This window comes from Heptranchias perlo, chromosome 5 (genome assembly GCF_035084215.1).
Source record: "Heptranchias perlo isolate sHepPer1 chromosome 5, sHepPer1.hap1, whole genome shotgun sequence".
Lineage (NCBI taxonomy): Eukaryota > Metazoa > Chordata > Chondrichthyes > Hexanchiformes > Hexanchidae > Heptranchias > Heptranchias perlo.
The window spans coordinates 130,684,585-130,703,309 of record NC_090329.1 but is presented as its reverse complement, the minus strand read 5'-3'; the positions used below and the strand labels follow the sequence as shown (position 1 = coordinate 130,703,309).

The 18,725-nt window shown below is 43.8% G+C and overlaps 1 protein-coding gene across 1 annotated transcript in view; it reads right to left on the bottom strand.

Moving 5' to 3' along the window:
- LOC137322115 (inactive tyrosine-protein kinase 7-like) overlaps positions 1 to 18,725 on the bottom strand; it is a 270,592-nt gene that overhangs the window by 20,593 nt on the left and 231,274 nt on the right. The window contains exons 9-16 of the mRNA XM_067985213.1: positions 18,335 to 18,470; positions 15,051 to 15,170; positions 12,221 to 12,367; positions 11,433 to 11,583; positions 10,322 to 10,449; positions 9,981 to 10,181; positions 3,403 to 3,558; positions 1,348 to 1,580 (exon numbers count right to left, since the gene is read on the bottom strand). Of these exons, the coding sequence (XP_067841314.1) occupies positions 1,348 to 1,580; positions 3,403 to 3,558; positions 9,981 to 10,181; positions 10,322 to 10,449; positions 11,433 to 11,583; positions 12,221 to 12,367; positions 15,051 to 15,170; positions 18,335 to 18,470 (1,272 nt within the window). The remainder of the gene's footprint in view (positions 1 to 1,347; positions 1,581 to 3,402; positions 3,559 to 9,980; positions 10,182 to 10,321; positions 10,450 to 11,432; positions 11,584 to 12,220; positions 12,368 to 15,050; positions 15,171 to 18,334; positions 18,471 to 18,725) is intronic.

Here is an 18,725-nt window from a genome sequence, read left to right as displayed (position 1 = left end):
CCTCAGTACGGCACTGATGTGTCAGCCTGACACTTAGATTGAATCAACATGGACTATCAGTTCAGACAGAAGGGTCATTGACGACCTAACGACTAATTCAGGACCCTCATAGAGTCATAGAGTCAGAGTTATACAGCACGGATAGAGGCCCTTCGGCCCATCGTGTCCGCGCCGGCCATCAAGCCCTGTCTACTCTAATCCCATATTCCAGCATTTGGTCCGTAGCCTTGTATGCTATGGCATTTCAAGTGCTCATCCAAATGCTTCTTGAATGTTGTGAGGGTTCCTGCCTCCACAACCCTTTCAGGCAGTGAGTTCCAGACTCCAACCACCCTCTGGGTGAAAAAGTTCTTTCTCAAATCCCCTCTAAACCTCTCGCCTTTTACCTTGAATCTATGTCCCCTTGTTATAGAACCCTCAACGAAGGGAAAAAGCTCCTTAGTACCCTCACGCCGTTAAGCTTAATAATTCCTTCAAAGTTTGGGCAGTTTGGGAGCTTCAGCACGGAGATTGACAAAGACAGACAGTAAACCTCTAATGGAATGAATTGCTAACAGAATAAGGACTTTCAAGTGGGAATTTGATGAGTTGTGAGAATTAGGTGCAGAGGGGAAAGGAGGCGATTTAAATCAAGGGACTATAAACTTACCAACTTTTAAAACTTGAATAAAAAATACATAAAATTTTCAAAAAGATGAAGTGGTTACTAATTATTTTGAAATCAAGCTAAATCCATTTATTAAATATAATCTAGATCTCAAGTGATTGTATTAGTCCTAGAAATAAACTGATTAAATAAATAAAAGCTAGAATTGGCAGTATAGGCTGTGCGTTAGGATTGTAATATGTGGGAGTTTGTAGACAGCGAGACTGCCTCGGATTGCCACATCTGTAGTAAAAGTCTCTGCCTTGAGACACTCCGGCTCAGAGTCTTTGAGCTGGAGTGTGAGTTAGAGATACTCCAATATGTAAGGGAGGGGGAGGTAGAGAAGGAGGTCCTGCAGACACTGGTCCTATCCAGCAGGTAAGAGGTACTTGATACCTGCGAGGATAAGGATGAAAGCTGCAGGGAGGGCACCCAGAATGCTAACCATAGCATTGTAGAACATGAGGCAAGTCCAAGCTTGGGGGGGGGGGAGGTATCATAATAAAAGTTGTAGTCACAGGAGATTCTATAATGGGGGAAACAGATAGCGTCCTCGGCAGTCGCGAGCAAGCGTCCAGGAGGATGTGTTGCCTACCTGGTGCAAGGGTAAAGGACATCTCAGAGCAACTGGAGAGGAAATTGGACATTTTCAGAGCTGACTGAACAGTACGAATGGAACCGCTCCCCCACGAGTCTCTTACCAGGTCGACATATTCAGTGATCATGTAGTGTGGCTCCATTTCACGGCACAGGCCCAGCAGTCTCACCACATTGTTGTGATTCATTTTACCGAACATCTCGAACTCTCGACGGAATTCCAGCTGCAGCTGTTCATCCCGCGTGGTCAGACTCTTCACCAGGACCACCATCTCTGGCTCACCTTTGTCGATCCCTTTGGCTTTGGCTAAGAAGACCTCGCCATACTCTCCCTTTCCTGCGGTTACAAATGCAAGAGGAAAGGTTGAACGATGTGCCAAATTTAAAACATCAGCACCATATATTGAGGGGAATCATTTGATTTCAACAGAATGTACATTTTAGAGGAAATAAAATTCCACATTCTACAGACACACAAGTAAAAACTGGTCAAGCTACTAAAACAGATACGATCTGCTTACTGCAGTAAAGTGCTCCATCAACATGGACCATTCAGTAACTGAAGGACGCAGGTTCCTGCACAGTGAGTATCCTTCTCAGGTGGGAGAGTTTCTTTTGGAGAAGTACTCGGCGAAGGCCAGGTAGTTCCTCATGGGAACTCTCACCCCTCTTCTGCAGATGCTTATTTCAGCTGTGATACAATTGCACAAGAATTAACAGCCCAAGTCCCTGAAAGGGTGAGTGCAAACAGTAAGTTCCTGACCATGGTAGACATCACAGGTGAACCAGATTTATGTGACTGAACATGAATCCTGGCTCATTTTCTCCAACTCCTTAAAGCTGATCTCAAATCGGCACGATAACGTGAAGCGAACTCAGCACAGGACAGGACTGAACCTGCGACCTCCCTGGCTTATCAACATTCAGCACCACATCATAAAGGACACTTAGGAAAAACACAGCAACAGGAGTAGGCCATTCAGCCCCTCAAGCCTGTTCCACCATTCAATTAGATCACGGCTGATCTGTATCTTAACTCCATCTACCTCCCCTTGGTTCCATAACTCTTAATACCTTTGCCTAACAAAAATCTATCAATCTCAGTTTTTAAATTTTCAATTGACTCCCAGCCTCAATAGCTTTTTAGGGGAAGAGAGTTCCAGATTTCCATTACTCTTTGTGAAGTGCTTTCTGATATCACCCCTAAATGGCCTAGCTATAATTTTTTGGTTGTGCCCCCCTTGGTCTGGACTCTTCCAACCAGAGGAAATAATTTCTCTCCATCGACCCTATCAAATCCTTTAATCATCTTAAACACCTCAAATAGATCACCTATTAATCTTTTTACAGATCAAGTCTGCCATTGAGGGTGGACAGTACTTTTTAAAAATCCCTGCTCGGTCACATTACTGCCCAGTGTGTTAAATTAGCCATAAAAGCGGCCTAGGTTCAACCCCCAGTTTGTGTTCCTTTTGCTCTGCATCAACAGCATTCAATGTGGGAAGACTGTTCAAACTTATAGAACCCTTACACACCAAGTAGAGGAGATTTGTAGGCCCTCAGTCTGGACTGGATTGAGGCCCATATCCCAAAAGGTGAAAAAACCAGCATGCTAACTCACTAGTCACCCAACAAAATATGTTTCACTGAACTGAGATCACCATGTGAATTTAAGGCTCAACCTCATTACTCTCCACCCCACTTAAAGTTTTAAGACAGCCAGTCATCTCGAGAGCAGATTGCATGCCAGTAGGGCATTTATTGAAAAACCCTCTGTTTAGCAGACCTTATTGAATATGAAGCTATGCAATAGTTACAACATGTCATGGCAAGCAGTGGAGAAATCAGATTCCCACTAAACAAGTTAACACATCACTGCTGTCTTCAGTATATATTGAAATTCCATAATGGTGTTGCATTAGTGTATTGCAATATTCCAACATCTCCCCTCTGATCTCTCACATGATTACAATATTGGAGGCACTGGACAATATAAAAGCTGTAACATGTGTTGTGGGATATTGGCCATCTCACAATCTCTACATTCATGTTACAGCAATAATTTGTCAGCTTAATTCCTGTAGAAAGGCAGTGGGAGGAGAGACGAGGGAGTTTTTAAAGTTCACCTTCCCCAGACAAAGCACATCTGCACTACGTACCCAGCGTTGTGATTGTCTGGAGGTTTGCACGAGGAAAGTGCAACTTATCGTGCATGCTGTGGCGTTTGTTGGGCATCACCGTCATACTGATGTTGTTGATAGATGCCTCCTCCTGAATCTCAGCTGTCAGCTGGCCATTCTGCTGCACAGTCCCACCTGTATGTTCAAAGAGAAAAAAATGAAGCTGTAAAAACATGCGCTTAATCCAGCTATTTGTAGCATTATAATCCTTTACATTCACACACGTACGTCCATACATACACAAAGGATTATCATGAAACAATTTCCATTCACATATTTTGCTTTCCAATTTAATCCATGCATCCCCAATGGGCAGGTGAAGTCTCATACACCATGAATATACTTTATTAATGTAAAGAATCTTACAACACCAGCTTATAGTCCAACAATTTTATTTGAAAATCACAAGCTTTCGGAGGCTTTCTCCTTCGTCAGGTGAATGTGGGAATCCTTGAACGTTTCGCATTTATATTCAGAGAACAATACCTGGTGATTACAGATAATCTTTCCAACTGCCCGTTGTCAAGGCAATCAAAGTGTTCAGACAGAGAGGTGTTACCTACAGGAACACCGAATATACAAACGGCCAGAACACAAGACAGAGAGAGAGAGAGGGAGAAACATTCGAAAGGAAGAGAAAGACAGAGAATGACCCGTTGTATTAAAAACAGATAACTTTTATTCGCGTGACATGAACCCAAGATCCCAGTTGAGGCCGTCCTCATGGGTGCGGAACTTGGCTATCAATTTCTGCTCGACGATTTTGCGTTGTCGTGTGTCTCGAAGGCCGCCTTGGAGAACGCTTACCCGAAGATCGGTGGCTGAATGTCCTTGACTGCTGAAGTGTTCCCCGACTGGGAGGGAACCCTCCGGTCTGGCGATTGTTGCGCGGTGTCCGTTCATCCGTTGTCACAGTGTCTGCATGGTCTCGCCAATGTACCATGCTCCTGGGCATCCTTTCCTGCAACGTATGAGGTAGACAACATTGGCCGAGTCACAGGAGTATGAACCACGTACCTGGTGGGTGGTGTCCTCTCGTGTGATGGTGGTATCTGTGTCGATGATCTGACATGTCTTACAGAGGTTGCCGTGGCAGGGTTGTGTGGCGTCGTGGACGCTGTTCTCCTGAAAGCTGGGTAATTTGCTGCGAACGATGGCCTGTTTGAGGTTGGGTGGCTGTTTGAAGGGGAGTAGTGGAGGTGTGGGGATGGCCTTAGCAAGGTGTTCGTCGTCATCGATGACATGTTGAAGGCTGCGGAGAACATGGCGTAGTTTCTCCGCTCTGGGGAAGTACTGGACGACGAAGGGTACTCTGTTGGTTGCGTCCCGTGTTAGTCTTCTGAGGAGGTCTATGCGATTTTTCGCTGTGGCCCGTCGGAACTGTCGATCGACGAGTCGAGCGTCATATCCCGTTCTTACGAGGGCGTCTTTCAGCGTCTGTAGGTGTCCATCGCGTTCCTCCTCGTCTGAGCAGATCCTGTGTATTCGCAGGGCTTGTCCATAGGGGATGGCCTCTTTGACGTGGTTAGGGTGGAAGCTGGAAAAGTGGAGCATCGTGAGGTTGTCCGTGGGCTTGCGGCAGAGTGAGGTGCTGAGGTGCCCGTCTTTGATGGAAATTCGTGTGTCCAAGAAAGAAACCGATTCTGAGGAGTAGTCCATGGTGAGCTTGATGGTGGGATGGAACTTGTTGATGTAGTTCCATCCCACCATCAAGCTCACCATGGACTACTCCTCAGAATCGGTTTCTTTCTTGGACACACGAATCTCCATCAAAGACGGGCACCTCAGCACCTCACTCTGCCGCAAGCCCACGGACAACCTCACGATGCTCCACTTTTCCAGCTCCCACCCTAACCACGTCAAAGAGGCCATCCCCTATGGACAGGCCCTGCGAATACACAGGGTCTGCTCAGACGAGGAGGAACGCGATGGACACCTACAGACGCTGAAAGACGTCCTCGTAAGAACGGGATATGACGCTCGACTCGTCGATCGACAGTTCCGACGGGCCACAGCGAAAAATCGCATAGACCTCCTCAGAAGACAAACACGGGAAGCAACCAACAGAGTACCCTTCGTCGTCCAGTACTTCCCCGGAGCGGAGAAACTACGCCATGTTCTCCGCAGCCTTCAACATGTCATCGATGACGACGAACACCTCGCTAAGGCCATCCCCACACCTCCACTACTCCCCTTCAAACAGCCACCCAACCTCAAACAGACCATCGTTTGCAGCAAATTACCCAGCTTTCAGGAGAACAGCGTCCACGACACCACACAACCCTGCCACGGCAACCTCTGTAAGACATGCCAGGTCATCGACACGGATACCACCATCACACGAGAGGTCACCACCCACCAGGTACATGGTTCATACTCCTGTGACTCGGCCAATGTTGTCTACCTCATACGTTGCAGGAAAGGATGCCCAGGAGCATGGTACATTGGCGAGACCATGCAGACACTGCGACAACGGATGAACGGACACCGCGCAACAATCGCCAGACCGGAGGGTTCCCTCCCAGTCGGGGAACACTTCAGCAGTCAAGGACATTCAGCCACCGATCTTCGGGTAAGTGTTCTCCAAGGCGGCCTTCGAGACACACGACAACACAAAATCGTCGAGCAGAAATTGATAGCCAAGTTCCGCACCCATGAGGACGGCCTCAACCGGGATCTTGGGTTCATGTCACGCGAATAAAAGTTATCTGTTTTTAATACAACGGGTCATTCTCTGTCTTTCTCTTCCTTTCGGATGTTTCTCCCTCTCTCTCTCTGTCTTGTGTTCTGGCCGTTTGTATATTCGGTGTTCCTGTCGGTAACACCTCTCTGTCTGAACACTTTGATTGCCTTGACAACAGGCAGTTGGAAAGATTATCTGTCATCACCAGGTATTGTTCTCTGAATATAAATGCGAAACGTTCAAGGATTCCCACATTCACCTGACGAAGGAGAAAGCCTCCGAAAGCTTGTGATTTTCAAATAAAATTGTTGCACTATAACCTGGTGTTGTAAGATTCTTTACATTTGTCAACCCCAGTCCATCACCGGCATCTCCACATCATATACTTTATTAAAACTGCCCTTATCTCTCCTGCGCATCCCTCTCCCTCCGTTTCAACATTTCTGATGGGTACCAGTCTTGCTCGAGTTGCTGTGTAACGCAAACACCTGATTTCTACTGAGTGCAAATGTTGGAGGTTAAATTCTCCACATTTATTTTGCAGAAACAGGGATCTTTAATCTAAAAGCAAATTCATACAACCATATTTTCATGGGTGTACATGCAGTCATGTTCATTAAAAGCACAGCTAACCGAGGGAGAATTGTGTGGCTGCTGCAAAGTTAAAGTGTTTTAAATGTGGTATTAAACGGGAAACCTTAGTCATACAATTAAAAAGGAAGGCTGCTGCATTATATAGAAAACACTCCCAAGGATGTTTGAGGTGGTTGCTGGCTCCCAGCCATTGGTGATCACCGACATAACAATTCTCCATGTACCATTCCAGCCTGCATCCCATCTGCAAAGAGACTATCCCTGATGTGCAATGATGTATTCATTTAATGCCATTTATGCCAGTACTTCCAACAGTCACCTACACTGAGACTATAATAAACACCAAAAGATAGGGAGTGAGTGATTGCAGCAAGCCTAGTTCTTCCAATACTAACATTAAATGACAACCATGTCACTCACTTCTGCCCACCCCACCGTTCCAGACCTTTTGGAACTATATAAACAGAGATTACTATTTACAATTTACTTCTTTATCCTGGTCAGAAAGGCCCCCCTTTCCAAATTTCTCCCATTCTCTTCAGAAGACCTTAACCCTCCCTGGATCGTAGATCTACACATGCCATAAGCCCTGTACCCGAATGGCCATTCTTGCCATATTTACCTAACAAGGGGTTGTTCAACTGTGGAGGGGGGGGGGTGTGGTGGAAAAGAGACATCATAATAGCATACGATTGTCACTCCCACACAAGCACTTTTCAGCAGGGGTCACTGGATAGTGAGCACAAGCAGGGACCCTAACCATTTTTAGCCACTCCCAGTCCAGGCTAAAAACTGATAGCACAGATCTGAATCAAAAATAGGACACTGTGCTCTGTACAGACTCGTGCTACTGCAAGCAATGAGAAAAAGTGGTCAGAGGCTTAGTGTTCAAAGATCATGCTCCAGAGTTGAGCCTTAGATACAAAAACACATAATGGTAAAAGGCAGGAGACAAGTCACTGTTTGCTGGGGTACGGTTGGATCCTCCAGCACCTCACCTCACAGCCATTCTTCATGTGCCAGCTTACTATGACAGTGGAGAACAGCTATCCTGATTGTTCTCAGCTAATATTCACACATGGACACATTCCAGCTTAATTTTACTTCTAGCCCAGGATTGCTGAAAGCAATTGTAGCCCCTCCCCCTCATCTGTATTGCTGCCATGGCTTGAATTAACAAACTCATACCAGAGATTGAATCTAGAATCTTCCTGACTTGCATGGCTCAATATCGCACCAGGTGCCACTTTTACCCACAGAACCTTCAGAGGAGTCTGCTAGTCATCACTGCTGCCACTAACAGGTCTTTTAGTCAACTTCAAAGAAAAAAATCAACTAAGATTTCATATTAAACAAATAATGTCAGAGTATCTTGCTAAGTTAGAATTGCTACAGGAAGTTGATTTGTCCAAAAAACAACGGTTGACTTCTGTAAAGAAATTATTTGGAAAATCAGATGCACAAATGGCAAGAATGTGCCCAGTGAACAATTCATAATTCTAATTTAAAGGGGTCCACAACAGCTCAGGACTATTTTTGTCACAATGCCATTTTCTTAACATGAATAAGGTTAATTGCTGATGTAATGACAAAGGGAAACAATTTTCTAATAACTCTGCAGGAGCAAGGACACCCTTTTAAATAATGGATTAATTGACTTGTCACTGATGTGCCACTTACACAATGCAATTGTTTCAAATTATGCTCAACACTCTTCCGATTAAAATAAAACATTGGAACCGGTCATTTTTCAATTAACTAGATACAGACACTGGCAGAAAGACAATGCAGTTTGAAGCTGCTAGAGTTTGTTGAGAAGGACGTCAAACATTCAACCAGTCATCAAAGAACGCATCTGACCACAAAGCCCTACTGTTTCTTACAATAGTTCAATGTACTATACTATTAATCATTTCAACAACAGCAAGATCAGATTGTCACAGGTATGATGGTGTAGTGGTTATGTGACTGGACTAGTAATCTAGAGGCCTGGACAATAATCCAGTGAACGTGAGTTCAAATCTCACCATGGCAGTTGGAAAACTTGAATTCAGAAAAAAGGCTTTTATCAGCATAAGTGACCATGAAGCTTTCAGATTGTCGTTAAAACTCCAACTGGTTCACTAATGTCTTTTTAGGGAAAGAAACCCGCCGTCCTTATCCTGTCTGGCTTGTAAGCGTTTCCAGTCTGACACTAACGTGGTTGACTCTTAACTACCCTCTGAAGTGCCAAGAAAGCCACTCAGTAGTATCAAACTGCTACAAAGAATACAACATGGGCTGCAGCAGTTGAATAGGGCAGCCCACTACCACCTTCTCAGGGTAAATAGGGATGGGCAATAAATGCCGGCCTTCCCAGCAATACCCACATTCCAAAAATGAATTTTAAAAGCTCTTAGTGACGTGGTACACACAGCATTAGACAAATGGCCGTTTGCTGCATTCAAGTCTGTCACAGGCCTAACCTCCCTCGTGATTGGGATTTGTTTCTTGATGCTACTCTGATGGCATGGTGGATATTTTACCGCCCGGTATGTTACTGAGCCATAAAGAGCAGGCAGGCCCCAGGTTTGATTCGTGATCCGTAGCCAATTAGTTCATCTCAATCAGATCAGCAGTTGTGGCACTGCAATTGGCCTTGGGTGAAAAAAAAAAGCCAAGATTCCCTTTCCTGATCCATAGATCTGTGCTGGGAAGTGCACTTGCATGGATGTCAGTGCAAATAAGATCTGTGATAAAAATAGAAAATATTGGAAATACAGAGGTCAGTATCTGCAAAGAGAAAGGTGGGTTCTGACCTCAGACATGTACCCTTATTTTAGGCCTGAAGACTCAAAGGAGGGTGGGAGAGAATCAACAAATACATCAATCACAGAGAGGGGGTTGGGTTACATGACCTGCAAACTGCTTGACAGAAAACATGATTTAAAAGATCTGTGTAATAATGGAGATACACAAAAAGTACAAGATGATCTGTGATGTACACATGGTCAAAAAGCCTGCCAACACTCGCTGTCAAGTCTCACATAGAATGGTCCCTCAGGTGAGGTCCGTTGGCCCACTGTGGAACTGGACTCCTGGTGAGTCATCACCTTCAGGGAAGGAAGTGAGACAGGGAAAACAACAGGGAGAAACAAAAACAAATTTGGCTCCTGGTGTCTGAATTTCACCACCACACTTCACAAGATGGCACCATAAACACAAGCTACCCCTCCTCTTGCCCCACATTAATCCACAGCAGTATTTATCTGCTGAAGCCAAGCGCTGCGATGTCTCTTACCATTCAGCACCTCCATTTCAGGTTCCTCTCCCTCTGGTCCCTTCTGCAACCTTTTTGCCTTGCGCCGTTTTTTGCAATAGAACATAAGACCTAGTACAATGATAATGTAAGCTACTGCAGCTCCAACAGAGAGGCCAATCGTCTGGATCATCTTATATGGAGTGTGCTGGTTTTCATTTTCTTCAAGAACAGCTGGTTTATCTGCAAGAACATACAAAAAGAAAGATCATGAAGTAAAGTTAGGAGCTTTGTCCTAGTTTCAAAATAAAGCCCCAATTGACAATCAATGCACAAGTATAAAGTGAAGAGGAGAACTGCATAAATCAGTAGTAATTACTCACCAACAACATAGAGAAAAGCATCTCGATGCTGGATGTTGCAGTTGTTGCCAGCGATACAGGTGTATTTTCCAGTATCTGCTGCACTGACATCATAGATTATCAAGGAACCATTTGCCACTTTCTGTACCCTGCAGTAAAGTATTCAGAAACAAACCATTAGAAGAATTAGACAAGGCTACTCAGTCAAAGGCTTCATGTTTAAGGCAATATTCCAGATATCTGCTCACAGCACCAGCTGGTGTTTGTGCCAAACTGGGTACAGGACTGGTTTGTGCAGTTCGACATTAGAGGGCGTGTGAAGTTTGCAGACAGGTTGTCGGCAGGCCTAGTTCTAAGCTGCCAGATCATTGGGGATTGGCCTATGTTGCACTATTGGGGAATAAAGTCCCAAAGTAACAAGGATATCTGTATCAGGTGGAGCGCTGCAGGGAATCCTACTCCCAAAGTTCTACCTTCACCATTACTTTTAATAATGAGCCGCATGAAAACTTTTATGAGCCCCAAAGGCTCACTTGTTAAATACACTACCAAGCATGAAACAGACTCCTGCAGGCCAGAAAGGGTCCAAGTTTAGTTCCTGGTCTGTGCTGTTAACTGATCTTGGCTGGAGCAGTGGTGAAAGCTAGGGAAGGAAAAATAAATCTGGGTTCTTGTTTGTTATTTAACGATACCGACTAGAAAGCGTGTGTATTTCTTTTGAGGACAGGATTAAGCTCAGATGCAACAGCCCCTCAGCGGGCCAATGCTCACTAGGTTCCCACGTGAAACAATGGCCACTTCTGGGTGAAGTACAAGCCCCTATGGAACTGCACCCCACCATCACGAGGAGAGAAAACTGGGTAAAAATATTTTCTCCTAGTAGTGGTAACAACTGTTGGAATGCCACTGAAAGGTAGGATCTGCATCCATAATTCGACGTATCGAGTTTCATATTTCAATCTTACTGTCGGGAGCGGTGATGCATGGATTCAGGTAATTCACAGCTAAATTGAAAGTGGAGTCTTCCCTTCTCTTTTTCCCCACTCACTGACCAGTGACTTAAGGTGATTGTCCCAGAACAATTGCACTTCATGTTGATATTGCCTACCAGCAGTAGCAGAGTGCCTCATACCTCTGTGTGCCCTTGCTGGAGTCCAGGATCTTCTCCTTTACTTTCCAATGAATGTTAGGCTGGGGTTCCCCAGTGGCTTGACAGTTCAGCACCGCAATATATCCCTGGTACACAGTTGTGTTCTCTGGCTCCATCTTAAACTTCGGTAAAACTAGGGAAAAGATAAGATAGGAAGTTGTGTGTGTCTGTGTGTATTTTTTGAAAGAAAGAAAAATTATTCACTTTAAATGCATCAAAAGGAGAAATTTCAGTCCTAAAGGAAATAATCTGTTTTTTTTCATCCCTATTGCCAGCAGCAAGCACTCCCAGGTCTGGTAGCACCTGGGTCAGATACAGAGTAAGAGAGGATCCATAAGAAACTGGTTGAGATGGCCCAAACCAATTTTATATAGGACCATGACAACCAACAAAGAGGGGAGCCTTTGATTTCAATCTGGACCGGAACGAAAGTGCTCCACTGTGTCACCTAGTCGTCTTGTTGTTGAGACTAAAAATGTTATTTCCTTAGTTTGATTTTTGAAAGATTAAATAAAACTACACAACTTTTTATAAATGTTACTGGATTTTAACACTGCACTTTGCATGTGTCAATGTGTTTAGATTTAGCAAATCATCCGAGAAAAGTTGTTCGGTCCATCGAGGGCTGATTTGGAGGTAAAGATTGCATTACCAGAGGAATTACTGATGGACTGTAAGGCGCACTGCAATAGGTAGACTGATTAAACAGGCAATTTTAGTTGCTGACCGAAAAGAGCCGGTGGCTAAAGTAGTGGCAGAAACCATCTTACCTGCAACAATGAGGCGCACAGATGCCCTGATTTTCCCTTGACTGTTTGATGCAATACAGGCATAGTGTCCAGCGTCACTTTTGGTCACTTTGGTAAAATGCAATAATCCGGCTTCCTGCCTAACGTGAGGGGATATGCGACTTCCGTCTGTATGCACAGATATACCAGTTAAAGAAACAACAAAAGTTATGTGAAGCCAAGTGAAACTCACAGAAAACAGACACTGGGATAATCCAAAGCTGCACTATTAAAAACCGTGTCAGGAAAGGGAAGCAAATCATGATAACAAAAAAAAAATCAACAGCTCACCAGCTTCACTCGAAGTGAGTAGCTGAGCCACACAGTGCGGATCCCTGGTCTTTCCCATGTTAGCTGATATTAGCCAGGCGATGGTACAGGGACAACTGACCTGAGCGTACCAGGACAGGGAGGGGAAACTGCACCAGGATTTGTGTTCCCAGTGGCCAGTCTGTAACCCCTGCTAGAAGTATGTGTGTATGGATCATCATTCACTGCAATTTCACACCCCGCCCCCTGGATGGCATTCACCGTTGAGCAAATGATCACTTGGCTTCAACAGTCGTCTGTGGAAGTGTACTCCAGTAAAGAATCATTGTATCCAAGAGAGGAACAAATAAAACCCACATTAAACATTGTAAAACTTTGGGGGGAATTTTCCAATAGATGACTGAATTTCACATCCACTTGTTTGAAATAGTCCACTATTTTCTGACGCAGGACTATTCAAAATCCATCAACACTGTAACAAAAGCATGTGCAGCATGAAGAACAACACAAGTCGCACCTTGCTATTTTAGTGGGCAAAGGCACCTAATGTGGTACTAAACCTGAACAACCAGGAGACCCCCAGGTTTGCTCAACGATGAATGTTATCCGGGGACGGGGTGTGAAATTGCAGTCAATGATGATCCATATGCACACACACTTCTGGCAGGGGTTACAGGCTGACCACTGGTAACACAAATTCTGCTAAAGTTTCCCCTGCCTGACCTGGTACGTTCAGGTCAATTGATACTGGGTAAGCTGATAGCAGCTGAGGCAACGTTCAACTTCTTTGCTGAGACTGGTTAGAATGTGGAACTTGCTACCGCATAGTGTGGTTGAGGCAAATAGCATAGATGCATTTAAGGGGCATCTAGGTAAGCACATGAGGGAGAATGGAATAGATGGATATGTTGATAGGGTTAGTTGAATTAGGGTGGGAGGATGCTCGTGTGGAACATAAACACTGGCACAGACCAGTTGGGCCGAGTGGCCTGTTTCTGTGCTATAATACTATGTAATACCATTGTTTGGGAGGAGATAACAATAATAGCTTCTGCTTGGATTCTAGCTCGTGATTGCTTTCCAATGAACTATGCCTCAACATGCATGGGTGAACACTGGTTGAGGATAGGGTCAGTCTTGGCTAGGAGACTCTTCATAGGCGAAGAGCCTGCTGACTCTTTCTCGCCAGGCTCACACACGAAAAAAGGTTAATTAGACAAGGATAGCAAGGGAGTGCGGGGGAAAGAACATTTCAAAACGCAAAACCATGAAATTGGCAGCATTTACTGAAATCCCATTTCAATATTCAATTGCTAAGCTATTTATTTGTAATTTAAGAACAAAAATGGAAATTAAAAAAATAAAAAACTAAAAAAAAACCTTCATAATTCCCCCTCACAGAGTTGAAAGCCCTTGTCCATCCTAGTTCACTACCTCTAGCCAAATGAGCTGTGAAAGGAAAATGGCCTATCCTCTAGAGAAAACAATTTGTGTTCCAATCTATTAATCATAAACCCCAAATGAGCTAGAGAGTTGGGGCTCAAGTTGATGATCTCAGCGATATCAATGTGTGGAGAGAGCAAGCTGAGGCTTTTCAGGGAGGGAAGAAATCTGAAATGGAGGCAATATTATGGGCCATCTTTGCACAGCTGCCAGAGGGATATGGGCCAAGTGCAGGCAATTGGGACTAGCTTCGTGGTATAAACTGGGCGACATGGACATGTTGGGCCGAAGGGCCTGTTTCCATGTTGTAAACTTCTATGATTCTATAATAACATTGAGAGGTCTAAGGAACAGATTGTTTGTCTGTGGATGATATATGCTATGCCAAAGGATCACCAATGGGGAAGGGAAGAAATTAGAATCTCACCCATAAAACACAAATGAAACCTTTCACACACAGACCAATATGGGAATGTTGCTTAAATCTAGGCCACAATAATAGAATCATTACAGCACAGGAGTCCTTTCGGCCCATCGAGCCCATGCCAGCTCTTTGTAAGAGCAATCCAGTTAGTCCCATTCCCCAGTTCTTTTCCCGTAGCCCTGCAAATTTTTTCTCCAAGTATTTATCTAATTCCTTTCTGAAAGCCATGATTGAATCTGCCTCCACCACCCTTTCAGGCAGCGCATCCCAGGTCATAACTACTTGCTGTGTAAAAAAGCTTTTCCTCATGTCGCCTTTGGTGCTTTTGCCAAACACCTTAAATTTGTGTCCTCTGGTTCTCAATCCTTCCTCCAATGGGAACAGTTTCTCTTTATTTACTTTTGCTAAACCCTTCATGATTTAACACTTATCAACCTTCTCTGCTCTAAGGAAAACCGCCCCAGCTTCTCAATGATGCATCTCTTTTGTTACAGAGGACATGTTCCGATTTCATTGACTCTGTTTTATGGTTTTCAATATTTGATAAAGGTAACTAGTAAAGTTCTGACAAGACTGAAAACAAGATACAGATTTTATTGGAATTGGTTGATTTGCATTCTGCCACAGTATTAAACAGGCCAAGGCGTTCAGCGCTGAAGTAATGCAAACTCTCACCGTTTTTGCTCCATTTGATGACTGGTTTCTCACGGCCAGTGGCAGAGCACTGGATCGTCATATCCTTATTCAGCTCCATACACTGCTGTGGTTGTGGAAGAGGTGTGAACTTGAGCTTCTCTGCAACACAGAATAGAAAGAATCGCAAGATGTGGGTGGCTCAATGTTGGGCACTTCAGACGACATGAGATAGAAACAGTTTAGAGATTGCTCACCTTGTCCCCAAGGTGGTACAAGAAAAATAAAAATCATTACATATCACAATTAAATCCCACAAGTTATTATCCTCCACCCTTTTTGGCTTGGTGAGTGAAGTCTCTATCCTGTGTAGAACTAAGCTGTACAGACCAGATTTGATCTCTGTGCTGAGTTAGGTGATCTCAGCCACAGAAGCGGAAGGGGCGCTGCAATTGACTTCATTGTCCTTAGCTAAGAAAGGTTAAAAAAAAGTTAACTAGCATTCCTGCTCACGATCATTATCCAGTGAGCCCTGATGGGATGTGTGTGAATGTCAGGTGAGAATAGCATTGTGCTTGGTTGTGAAGCCCTCCAATTGCCTGCCAACATTCACTGTTTAGGTTAGGCATTTGGCTATCTGCACCCATGGAGAGTATGCCACAAGAGTCAATGCCTTCAGGAAAGAAGGGGAAAGAATTAATGGGGGGGAGGCGCGGGGAGGGTGAATCCTACTATCTCAAAGCCAAATGATTTTCAGGCCATGGAGAGAGAATGTTTTAACAATTGCTTCAATCTGTTATTACAAACTGATCTTGGTTATGTTCTCTATTAGAAGTGCAAATAATAGTGGATCTGACAATGATTCTGGGAATATGTAAACATAAGAACTACTTCAGATTCCTCTCTGGCCATCATGACCAGACAGCTGCTATACCCAGCAATGCGTTGTTTGGTCTGTACTATATACTGTTTGCAGCACCATTAATCATTTAGAAAACCATGAGTAACTTTTTATTGAAAGCAATTACCTCGCCGTCCTCCCAACTACCGACAATTCTGCAGGTTGAACTAACATTTTGCAGAATTGTCAATATCAAGGAAATGATAGGAGTGAGACTTATCATCAAAAATAGACAGATCAAACCATTTAAACACAGAAATAAAAACGGGTCTCATTTTCAAACCAAAATGAGTGAATCTAACAAAAGCCTGCGTTTTGCACTGTTCCAAAGTTCAGATTTTCAATGGCAGAACATTGTGAATTATAAATTTATTTATTCAGGAACACCACTGCTTCAATTTCAGTCTGTTGGTGGCTGTTGAATGACTGCATATCTCACTTGCAGTTTCGTGTCATGAACTCATGTCTATTGAGAAGAAATTAAAATTGCCACAACCCCTCAAAAGCAACCAGTGAGGAAGGCACTGATTATTTCCCTAACCTGCAAATGAATGATGTTACTGCTACTTGAAACTTTTTTTAAAAAATGGTAATGGTACGGGATCCTTGGCTGTATAAGCAGAAGAAAAATGGAAAAACATCTTGATTTTGTTGTAAAAAGTTGTTTTTCAAATTAGAGGGAAGTGTGCCATAGTGTCCCCCAGGGGTCAGTGTTGGGACCACTGCTCTTTTTGAGATTAGATATATAGATATAAATGACCTGGATGTGGGTATATAGGGCATCACTTCAAAGTTTGCAGATGACATGAAACTCGGAAATATAGTAAACAGTGAGGAGGATAGTAACAGACTTCAGGAGAATGTAGACAGACTGGTGAAATGGCAGACACATGGCACAGATGAAATTTAACGCAGAGAAGTTTGAAGTGATTCATTTTGGTAGGAAGAATGTGGAGAAGCAATATAAAGGAAATGGTACAATTTTAAAGGGGGTGCAAGAACAGAGAGACCTGTGGGTGCACGTACACAAGTCTTCGAAGATGACAGGACAAGTTGGGAATGCTGTTAAAAAGGCATTTGGGATCATTAGCTTTATAAATAGAGGCACAGAGTATAAAAGCAAGGATGTCATGCTAAACCTTTATAAAGCATTGGTTAGGCCCCAGCTGGAGTACTGTGGCCAATTCTGCATACCACACTTAAAGAAAGATGTCAAGACCTTAGAGAGAGTGCAGAAGGGTAGAGGAGATTCACTAGAATGGTACCAGGAATTGCCTCCCTAAACCTCTCCAGCTCTCTCTCCTCCTTTAAACCTATCGCTTTGACCAAGCTTTTGGTCACCTGTCCCAATATCTCCTTACGTGGCTCGGTGTCAAATTTTGTTTGAAAATCGCTCCTGTGAAGCACCTTGGGACATTTTACTATGTTAAAGGCGCTATATAAATGCAAGTTGTTGTTGCTGTTGTGGGTTCAAGCCCCACTCCAGAGACTTGAACACATAATCTCGGTTGACACTGCAGTGTAGTCCTAAATGAGTGCTGCACTGTCAGATGAGACGTTGAGGTAAAACATCCCATGGCACTATTTTGAAGAGCAGGGGTGTTCTGTGTCCTGGCCAACATTTATCCCTTAACCATCACTAAAAACAGATTAAGTGATCATTTATCTCATTGCTGTTTGTGGGACCTTGCTGTGCACAGATTGGATGCCATATTTCCCTACATTACAACAGTGACTACACTTCAAAAGTATTTCACTGACTGAAGTGCATTTGGACGTCCGGAGGTTGTGAAAAGCGCTATATCAATGCAAGTTTGTTCATTCTTTGCCGGTATCTCCTTTGGCCTTCCCTCTACCTTGTAGAATAGACTTCAGTATCACGTCTCGAGGCCTCATTGCTTCATAGCTTAGATCTTGCTGACGGTTCCAATCCCTTATCATGAGTGTTCCACAGATCCTTTCTGCCTAGAACTCCTTTTAGGGAAGGAAGTCCAAATATGAAGAATCATATGTACACCCTGCATAGCTGTTAGGTAGGCTTGTGGCCTGCAGGGGGCTCAATTGTTTGCGTATCAGCGAATGGCTGATAGAGCTTTGGATAAGTCCCATGTAGGAAGAGAAAATTAGCTAATAAATCAATGTGTGTTTTTATATCTCTCGAACACCACTGCTATGGGGCTCTTCAATTTTAAGAGTAGGATCTTCATATCTGGGGAACAGCTCCATGATGTCCAGGTTTGGGGTTTTCTGTTCAGTCTAGTTCTGCAGCAGAACTGGTGTGGGATTTACCTTGTACAGAATATCTTTACTACTGAATTCATACTCAAAACAAAATGACTGAATTTAACCAATTCAGAGATTGTTAGAAATCAAAATCAAAATCATCCAAGTTAGCTACCTGCAGTGAATGAATGCCTGCACTTACCTAGGACTTGGACACGTGCATATCCCTCGATGTACCCTGCTGGAGTGCTGCTTTGACATTTGTACAGAGTTCCATCGTACACCTCCACATTATTAATACGCAGAGTTCCATTGTCAAACACCTCAAACCGACTGTCCTGCAAATTAATCATGACAATCAGGAGCCACTGAAATCACAGCAGTCTGGTAGCCACAGGCTAAACAATAAAAATAGTACAGCCTACATCCTGTGTCAAATAAAGAACATTTCTGTATTTTTTTCCTAAATGACCTCAGACAGAGGAATTATGATTTAAAAATTGGGCTTCAGCTAGCTTGGGGGTGGGGGGGGGGGGTGGGTGGAAGATGGTTAACGTGTCAACATTAAAGCCTGTTGAATGGAAAAGTTGCTT